A 10894-nucleotide genomic window follows, 5' to 3' on the forward strand; every position below is an offset into this window, starting at 1 on the left:
TATCTTCACCATCGTTCAACGGTTTTTTATTTATCAACCTATCAAGAAATATGCAAACCCAAACTCCACAGTCTCCCAAAGGTCCGGACTGCCGAGGAGCATCGGTTGCATAAATAACTTCGAAGGGGTAAGATAACGGTAATGGTCTGTGGGCATTATAACCATGAGTTCGTAGCCGATGGTCAAACACAAAATTTATATGACACACCACATCCGTTCTTTCCTTTTCCATAGCATTTAAAAGGTTAAAACAACAACAAATTAACACAGTTAGCAACATGTATTTTGGAGTACTAATCAGTTAAATCGGGCTAATACCTGTCGTATATCGTCAGCGTGTAATTGACAAGGTTGAAAACGCCTAAAAACCAGTGAAGACCTTTTATATACAACGGTACGTCAACCTATATAATTAGTACGCAAAATATTAAATTAATGGATTAATTCAATAGGAAATACATTTATCTAGTAATTAATACGTTCGTTCCACATTACCTCGTCAACAGTATGTATTGATGGAAAAGGTTCAACCTGCCCAGTAAAGTAACCTTTACAGTTCTGGTCGACGGCCATGTACCGAAAATAATTCTGAAAATATGGGGGTAGAATACTCCAGCGATCACTTTCATTTCTTGAATGATACATGTGGATCATCCACCCAAATATATGCTGTTAAACATTCTAAAGTTAATTTGAAAACAATATACAAAAAAAAAACAATTTTTTTATTATTTTATGGTTGTCATATGCAAACGTCATTACTTACATCATCGCTTAACCAACCACGACCGTCCACGCATGACTCCCAAAAATTTGGACCGACAGAATTCCCCACTATTAGGGAAAGATGTTTACTGCCGCAATTTGGATACCACTGCTTGATGAATTCAATTTGTCTATCCTCATTCCTTAACCTTTTGGCTTTTCTATCTTTCAATCTTTTCTAAGCCACATACGGGGATAGCAAAGCTGATGCGGGCTTTAGAAGCCTTTCGGATCGTCTCAGTTTGATTATTTCAGGATCCTCATACTACAAATATTTTATATATGTATTAATTTCACTTTCTAAAATATATTTTCATTAACTTTCATTTACACAATTAAATATACTGAATTTTTATATATTTATACTGGTAAAAAAATGACCAGTAATTAAAATAAATAAAATGGAAAAACTTACAAAATCTACATTCACCATCGGGCTCATAGAGACGTGGTAGGCATTATCGTAGTTGATAAATGAATCGGCAACAGCCTACAAGAAAAGCATGACAGTTAAATTAACGGTTATTAGTAGATATTGTTATTATAAAAAAATTATTCACAAAACACATTACATTATCACTCTGAGTGTGTGCCTCTTCTTTTGGTGTTCGTACGGTCGCCGGAGTCCTGACAGTTTTTTGTTTTGGAGAACAGCGATATGATTGCGAAAACTCTGACATGAACATAACGGTCAGTCTCCGGTTGTTCTCGTGCAGCTTCTCGTCCAAGAGTGATTTAAACTGTGAAATCAGCTCATTCTATAATTTGATCGAAACGGGGTCGGGGGGGAACAAAATTCTGTTGTGGAATCTCCTTTGGATCCGTTGCCCGATTATAACCTTCATTCGCCCCATCGGGACCAAACAGAGTCCCCATTACAGACGCAAGCTGTTCTTGTGTGACGACACCTAGGGCGGCCTGCATTTCTGGTTGAATTGGACCCGTGAACCCTGTGGGCATTTGAATGGGTATTTCTGTGGCAATTTGAACCGGATTCTCGCCCGGCATTGCACTGGCATACATCCGACGTTCAGTGTCTAAATAATCTGAACTAGACAAATACCACGCGCTTTGCAAATCATTTTCAGTGGGCAATATAACCAAAGACGACCTAAATTCACGTCTCTGCAAATGTTAAAACAAAAAAAAACCATTAATAAAAATATGATTGCTAAATTCAGTCAATGTTGTGAGCAGATTGGTGGTTGCAGCAGCGTCCTACTTCGTCTGGCAAGAAAGGAACTCGAGGCTCTTCACTCGGAATCAACATTCCACGTCGGTCTTATCTCAGGAGATCATTAAAACTGTTCGCTTGCGGCTCTTGACCTTCAAATTCAAACAGGGATTTGTGAATAGGAATCTCCTTCAGAAGTGGAACATTCCAAGCAGTAACTTGGATCTTGATCCTGGCTAGTTAGTTTGGCGTGTCTGTGGTGGGTTGTTTAGGCTGGGCCGGGCTTTGTCAGTTTAGTAGTGTGTTTGGTTGTTTTTGTTTTGTTTTTGGTTGTGTATTTCTTTTGTCTCTAGTCTTGGCATGTCAAGTCTGGAGGGGTGTAACATTTCAGTTGCACTTTTGTGCTTATTGTGTTTTTATAAAATTCACCGGGGTAACCCTTTACCCAGAAAAAAAATATTATTAAGGTATTAATATCTCTCTCTGCCATTTTGGTCCCTGTGGTTTGGTAAATTTTGCAACATTAGTCCAAAAGTCTATTTTTTTTTGCAAAATGGCAGTTTACTCTTATTAATATAAACAATAAAAATGTTTATCTTTATTTTTTAACTATATTTAAAAATAAAATGTTTTACCTTTGCAGCTGCTTGAAGCAATGAGTGCACACTGCTCCTCATAAACTTCTTGCCTTCTTTCCATCCCAAAAATCTTGGAATCGTCTCACCTTCATACCATTCCCTTGAATTCTTAAATTGAGGAAAAGTCTCCAACACCCACATCTACACAAGAGAATTTATTTAAATTTAATTTTATATGGTTTTCGAAATAACTATATATGGTTTTCGAAACAACACGTTGAACCGTCATTAGACAGCTGTACCGGCTCGGATCCAGTTCAAACGGCTCTGAGCAGTTGAAACGACTCGAACCATATATTGAAACGGCCCGGAGCAGCTGTACCGACTCGGAGCCAGCTGAAACGGCTCGAAGCAGTTGAGACGGCACAAACAGTTAAGCGAAACGGCTCGGACCCAGCTGTAACGGCTCGGATGGCAGAAGTGGGGTCCATGCGTGTACGGTAACGGCTCGGCTACATCCTAAGAACACGGCTTGGCTCGTTGAAGGAACTTGGCTAAGATCTTTCAACATGAGCCGATTGTAACGGCTTGGCTAAGATCTTTCCACAATGTCGGACACGTGGCGTTGACTGCATGATTCTCAAGCCGTTACAGGCTTTGTCGGACACGTGTCGATAAACGATTGGCTGGCCGTTAACCCAAAATCTTGTGCCGTTTCAGCAGGTTGAAACAGCTCGTCGAGGGGTGTCAGATGGCCAAAATTGAAAAAACGGCGTTGCAGTGGCCATTTTCGTGATTTTCCCATTTTTAAATTAGTTTGAGAGGATGATTGATATGACAATTCCTAATATTTGTGCAGAAATAAACGACACTTTTCAGACTTAGATGAATCTAGTGTCATGGAAGATGCTCATGTGGTCAACGGGTTGGAATATAAGATGTCTTGTAGTTCTTCAAAGGTACATATCTATTTACTAGTTTATATTTTCACATAATGATTTGAATACCATTTTCTTTTTATTACGGTATTTAAGTTAACATGTAACCTCATCACACTAATTAAAATAAGTGTGTACGGCCAGAATTTGATTTATTGGTTTTTAGACGGAGGTGGTTTTCGTTTGATCCCTCCCCTATGTATATGATGTTGATCAGTTCTGTTTAGACATAATGAAAAACATGAAAACATATCTTTGATTGCATCAGCACAGGTCAGCAGAGAATCCAGATGGAGACGCAGCAACAGTGTTTGACATGATTGTCAGCTTGATCTGGTTCCTCCTTAGGGTGCAATCTAATGATGGTGATGATGAGAAACCGACAAGGGAATCGGTTATGGAGATGAGGTCGATTGATGTTATGAGAGTAATTAGGTTATGTGTCTAACCTAAGAACCTCTACATAAGTCTCCTTATATATGCACCCAGGAGAAAACCCTAATTAGTTAATAAGGGTAATTAGGCCCATCAACAATTACCAACTAATTATTTAATAGGATTGTTATATATTTTGATCCATATAATGTAAATGATTATAATGGCTACTAGATTAAATATAATATAAAATATTTAATCTTACATTCTCCCACTTAGCCGAGTAATCATTTACTATGAGTATTAGATAACCCTGATTAGGAGTTAACACTCATTTTAGCCTTAAACAAGTACTATAGTAGAGAAATACAGCCGTTGAATCATTATGCGACTCAGGACCCCCATTAGTCATACTATAGCCTTAATTTAAAACCTAATCGTCATGATCAAAATACGCATAAGCCCTTTGTTTGATTTGTAACTTTATTTGTCTATATGCCATTATGTCGACTTGACTATTCTTAGAGACATACAAAATCAAACCGATGAGGAAAAATTAACTAATACTTAGTCATTCATAGTACGATATGTAGTTGCGCATGGCCATTAATTAATACCCGTCTATGAGCTCTCTTAGTAAGACTTATGGGTAATAGCCCTTCAGTTATAGGATCCTTAAGCATATCATGAACGTATTCGATACAAAACTTAGTTTCCTCAATTCGTTCATAAACGAATAATTAATTGCGTATCGAAATTTAATGCAGTACCTCTTGAACTGTTACTGTTCAAGGAGTCATGGTAGCTGACTTTATCACACTAAGTCTTCAAAACATTAATTATATGGAGTTAATAAACTTATGAGTCCACTGATAAATTTCCAACAACATTTAGTGACTATATTTTGTCGTTATAACTTAGGTTGTTATTATCAGTGCATTATGACTCCTCCATGAGATAGGTTTTGTCTGCTGACATAAAGATATACCCGAAATTACATTTTGTCATCTTTGAATATCACAAAGTTAAAGTAATAAACCGGTTTTTAGTTCTCACTTTTCTTCAAATTATAGCCTCTCGTTTCTTTTAAAGATATTGTAATACTCCATTAGATGCTTCACATTAATCTAGACAAATCTAGTGTGTTGCAATGTGAGTAATATCTAAACGAGTATAGATTTAAACTTACATAAGGCTTCCAATTAATGAAGCGTAAGGAAATAATCTCATTTATCCTATTACCCTCTAAAGGAGAGCAATATTGTTTGTTACATATGTAAGGACCCATTTTAGGTTAAACTTATGGAACGGAACTAATGTCCCATTGGGTCTATCTCGGTATGTTATGATATCAATCACGTAAGAGATATCTCTGAGATCTATTATATCAAAGTTTGTGTTAACAATGCTTTGACTTATGTAACATATATTTGTCAAAAGAATATCATCTATATAGACAAGTTTAATTTAGTTGCACCCACTCATCTTGAGGTAGGTACATTAATCCACTTGATTGTTGATGAAAATAATTACGTTAAGATTTCATCACATTATGATGTTTGCATTAACCCATACATGGATTTTATTGGCTTACAAATAAAGTGTTCTTTAACCTTCAGTTTAGAACTTTCAGGTTGTTTTATGAACATGTAAATGTGTCAGCCAGTTTGTTAGGGAAAATTCTTTTAATGTTCATATAATGTAGCTTTAAACTATTATAAGCCACTAGAACAGTGATGATCCTCAAAGAAAACTTTGATAATTTATCTCTTCCTAAGTATAACCTTTGACAATCAATCATGCTTCTTAGTGTCTTAACATTTGTATCAGGATTTGGTTTAGTTATGAACACTCTTAGGTAATTCAATCAAATCCCAAACGTTATACGAACACATAAAATCAGTTTTACTAGAAAACTGTTTTATTCCATTTAGAAGATTGATTGACACTAATGGCTTAATTAGAAGAGATTGGATCAGTAAACTTTTCCATAATCCATTTCAACTTCAGTTAGGGAGGTTATGTAATCATCAAAGTTAGTAGGTTTTAAACCTAGATGACCTCCTGAGTTGATTATTGGGTTCATTAGAAGTTTCACTTTTATGGATTAGCTCTTGGTTAGGTTGCTATCATTTTCAGGATTCTAAGTTTGTAAGAGTTGGTGCAGTATGGTGTACAAGAGGTGTAATCGGAGTTAAATTTGAAGTGAAATTTAATGACACTCTTCCCCCCGCCTCTTGTATTCCTTGCAAGTCATAATAAGGACTTTGACTGCTCCCACTAACCTTAGAAATCTTTAGGAACTCAGCATGCTTAGGGTCAATATTTAACGACCAACAAAATCTAATAGAGAAACAAGTTAGTGACGTCAGTCGTTGTAGTTTCTCTTGTTGAGGATTATGTTAGTTTAGGTAAGAAATCTAAATGTGCCCACAATTAAGCAACAATGAAACTTTTGTAAGAGTAGCATTAGATTTTAAGGAGACAAGTATTGATGGAACAGTGTCGTGATGGAGCGGTGTCTTGTACAAGAGGTGTAAATTTAGGTAATGTAAAATTTTCACTCTCCCACCTCTTGCAACTATTGCAAGTTATTATTAAGACACTTAATGCTCCCACTGATCTTTAATATCTCTATAGCTACAAGAGAAGTTTCAATGAGCTACGTGACGTGGGAATCTATCATATATACGTTAGACTTTATTTGATTTCTTTAATGTCCATATATCATAAGAAACTTTAGGGACATATTTAATAGAAATCTTAATAAGTATATATATATATATATATATATATATGAATAGATTTCTTCTAAGACCGTGAGCCATATGCGACAATATTTAGATACAAGTTGATAGTCTTTTAAATGATAAATGAATTATGTCTGAATATTCCATTTGGAATAAGTTCCACGAATGTCAATTAATGACTTATGATGGACCCATGCTTATTCCTTAAGCCAAGTAATATTTAGGGCTGTAACGTCATGATTTAAAAATCACTTAGAATGAGATTAGATGAAAAAATCATCCTCATTAACCATGTCATGATTTCTCATGAATTTTGGTTATAATGGATGAAATTTATAAGTCTCATTTTCCTTTTGTCAAATTCTCATTTACATAATGACAAAAGTTGTGAAAATGTAAGGTATCATCTAGTTTCATCTTATTAATGTTTCTATCCAGATATTTAGAACTAATAAAATGAGAGTTTAAGATAAGTGTGACTTTATGTTGACTGTGCAAACCTCACAACCTTCATGACATAGCCTAAGTAATGATATTGTATTCTGATTAATCTTCATAATATATAAGGTATCGAAAAGCGTTGTTAGAAGATTGCTTATTATGGTTCTTATAGCCTTAACATTTAACCTTGTCACTAACTCTCATGTTAGTTATTTGTTGACTTCTGGTAAGGAAAGCATGGAACTAGAGTCAACTAATCATGTGTTAATTGGAATAGTAAAATTATCAAACTTAAATATCATTATTAAGTGACTAAATAATTAATTTATCCAACTGTTCTTTAGAATAATGGATAGTCTCGTTGCTTATGTCTAGTCTAATGACATAATTATGCATTGAGATTTTCCCTTTAAGAACCTTAAAGTTGGAATTAGCACTTATAATTTGTCTATGGACCTTAGAACAATCCTCTTTTAAAGTTTAAGTGGCTGTAAGGTGAGTAACAACTTATTTTCCAGCTTTAAACATTTATTTCTTTGTACAAATGTTGCTTATCAACACACTCGTTATACTTTGGTACTTTTGAGTGTTATAGTTGATTTATAAGGCGTCAAATTGTACAAGTGAAAATCTTAGTATGTAATGTACTGGAAAAATGTACTTATTTCCATGCGTAATCCCTTAACTTTATGGGTCATGGTATTGTACATTATTATGTATTCACATATACCACTTAGCTTTATAATTTAGAATTTTAAATGAAGGCATGCATCTTAGGAGTTCTATTGATTATTCCACAATTATAGATTAGTCTTAGGAAGGCTTAATCCGGAATAACCTTTTAGTGACAACACTTATTCTTGACTATCATAAGAGACATCATGTTCGATTTATCCTAATCATCATGCTCTACTTTTCTTCTGTAGTGCTTTATCAGAAGAGAGCAATAGGATTGTCGTGTTTTAAGAGATAATCAAGGATTTAATTTAAGAGCTAATTCTTATAGAAACTTTAAGCAAAACATATTAGATTTAGGAATTAGAGTGGATGAGATATAGATTTATAGAAGAAAATTATAGTGAGTAAAATTATGGGTACTAAGAATAAGGCAGACGAAATGATCATAAAAAAATAATTGAGGATCATTAATATAAGGATTATTATCTGAAGAGGTTGTGATATGTCTATTACTAACATCAAAAGAATGGACTATTTAAAGTTCTACTTAAACGAAGACAAATCAGCATTGGCCAGAAGTGTAATCATTTAAGCATGTGTGCAAAGTGGTTGTAACAAATCAGCTTTGGCCAGAAATTGAGACAATCACTTTAGTTATGCACTTGTTAAGTATGCCATCTATGAAGGAATTAAATCAGCTTTGGCCAGATATTAAGACATTCATGTTTATGATGCACACTTAACATAGCTTTCGTAATACTTGAACGATAAGTAGATGCATCAAATCAGCTTTGTCCAGAAGTGATACATCAGAAGCTCATTCAAGTTAAGCCATTTTGGTTTTGTAAAACATTATTTGACCCTCATTAATTAACTAAGTAATTACAAAAAACCAATTATCTAGTAGCAAACCACCTGTTAGCGTGGATCGAACTCCGCGGTGAGTTCGCTGGGGTTTGTAGGGGAACAGCGTGTCCCCGCACGGGGTTCGGGGCAGAGCCCCGAGCTAAATTTTAGTTCACATCAAACAGCCTAAGGTAATGAGGTCTCGAGTGAAGTCTCAAGTCAGGTCTCGACTGAGTTTTGAGATCTCGAGTCAGTTATGAGGTCTCGAGTCGCAACTTTTGTCTCGAGTCGGAACCATGGTCTCGACTACTGTATTTTATGAGATCTCGACTCATAATGAGGTCTCGAGTCGCAACCACGGTCTCGAGTTTCAGCCTTATGGTCTCGAGTCGCAACCTTATGGTCTCAAGTTATGACCTGATGGTCTCGAGCCCACCGTTAATAGCTGTTTATTGTGATAATAACTGAAAACTCGAATTTTTTGGGATTTCGAGATATGGTTTCCTATTATAGTGATGATCTAATTTTATCAAAATATTCTGAAAATTTTATCTGATTATCTATTAACAGATTTCGAAAATCTTTAGAATGCAAAACAGATCAAAACAGGAAATAACACTAAAAAATCCAAATAATATTCCAAAACATAAAGGAATTTCGAATTTTCCTAAGAACACATGATGAACCCTAAAAAATTAAAACATAAATTCTGGAACCCGAAACCTGAATTTTAAGGCTTTTATAAACAGATTTCGGACTTGATTTTAACCATTATGACTTCGAGTCATTTATATAACATTCTTTTCCGAAAAAATTGATCTCGGCACATCAGACTCGAAAACAGCCTTGATGTTCATTAAATTTTCAAAACTTATGTTTTCCAGATTTCAATCCCAGAATAATGGTTAAAATCAGAACTGATTTATCAACATATGCTCTGATACCACATGTTGATCAGTTCTGTTTAGACATAATGGAAAACATGAAAACATACATTTGATTGCATCAGCACAGGTCAGCAGAGAATTCAGATGGAGACGCAACAACAGTGTTTGACATGATTGTCAGCTTGATCTGGTTCCTCCTTAGGGTGCAATCTAATGATGGTGATGATGAGAAACCGACAAGGGAATCAGTTATGGAGATGAGGTCGATTGATGTTATGAGAGTAATTAGGTTATGTGTCTAACCTAAGAACCTCTACATAAGTCTCCTTATATATGCACAGGAGGAAACCCTAATTAGTTAATAAGGGTAATTAGGCCCATCAACAATTACCAACTACTAATTTAATAGGATTGTTATATATTTTGATCCATATAATGTAAATGATTATAATGGCTACTAGATTAAATATAATATAAAATATTTAATCTTACATATGATTTATAAATATTCGAGTATCTGCAGATATCCTATGTTTTCGATACAGAAGATTATTTCTTCCGTGTGAGAAGAAAAAGGAGAAAGCGATTAGGAGATGGATCATCATCACGTAATCAGGCAAAAATAGAACGATTTCACAGATTCTTATCAGCATAAACATGAAGGTACACATCCTTTTGAGATTGATTATTTTTTTACTGTTTCTTATTAAAAAAATAAATGATTAAATGGGATGTTATTTTGTTCTGGTTTTGTAGAATTTAGCCTAGAAAAAACTGCTACCTAACTCAGGTTTCTTGCGGGTTAACATAAAAGGAGGAGAAAGGCAATGTAAACAATGAAGGGAGGTTAGATGTGTAAATAGAGATTTAATTGTGTAAAATGTTGTTTTGCAACTCAAGGTTAAAGTGTTTATAACATTACAATCTCAAATAGAAGGGATGTTCTTTAGAGTTTATTCCTAAATTTACGCTTATCTCAGACGCTTATTTGGATCATCTGCTGGCGAATTCCTGCTAACTCTCAGTCTTAGTCTCTCACAATCTGCCAAACACTGAGTCGACTGATCTGATGGCAAACCAAACAGGTTGGGTGACGGGTCAAAACAGGTTCGGTTTAGAACAGATTTCAAGCGAAATGAGTTCGGGTCAAAACGTGTCGTTTTTTAAAAAAAGTAACAATTTGGATCAAACCAAAATGGACTCGGGTTAAAATGAGTCGTTTTTTAAATATATCAAATTAGGTTATACATTTTTTATGGGCGTTAGGGGTGTGAGGAGATGGAAAGTGGTGGTAGCGTCGCGGTGGTGTCAGGTTGGTGGTAAAGGCAGCAAGAATGGTGACGTATGCGAAAGTTGTGACAATGGCTCACAATGTCTTCAATGGTGGAGATGTTGAAGGCAGCGGAGACATTGGGTAGGTGATGGAGACGAACAATAGCCGCAACGGTGCTAACCCACCTGG

General features: G+C 35.2%; 1 protein-coding gene across 1 annotated transcript in view; it reads left to right on the plus strand.

Annotated features, from left to right (window-relative positions):
- The window catches only part of LOC110921400 (paired amphipathic helix protein Sin3-like 1), a 57755-nt gene extending 47344 nt beyond the window's left edge, over nt 1-10411 (plus strand). Inside the window, exons 20-22 of the mRNA XM_035987009.1 lie at nt 3377-3476; nt 9956-10095; nt 10189-10411. Coding sequence (XP_035842902.1) covers nt 3377-3476; nt 9956-10087 — 232 coding nt within the window. The 3' untranslated portion in view covers nt 10088-10095; nt 10189-10411. The remainder of the gene's footprint in view (nt 1-3376; nt 3477-9955; nt 10096-10188) is intronic.
- The last annotated feature ends 483 nt before the right edge of the window (nt 10412-10894 follow it).

The sequence above is a fragment of the Helianthus annuus genome, chromosome 17 (assembly GCF_002127325.2).
Source record: "Helianthus annuus cultivar XRQ/B chromosome 17, HanXRQr2.0-SUNRISE, whole genome shotgun sequence".
NCBI lineage: Eukaryota > Viridiplantae > Streptophyta > Magnoliopsida > Asterales > Asteraceae > Helianthus > Helianthus annuus.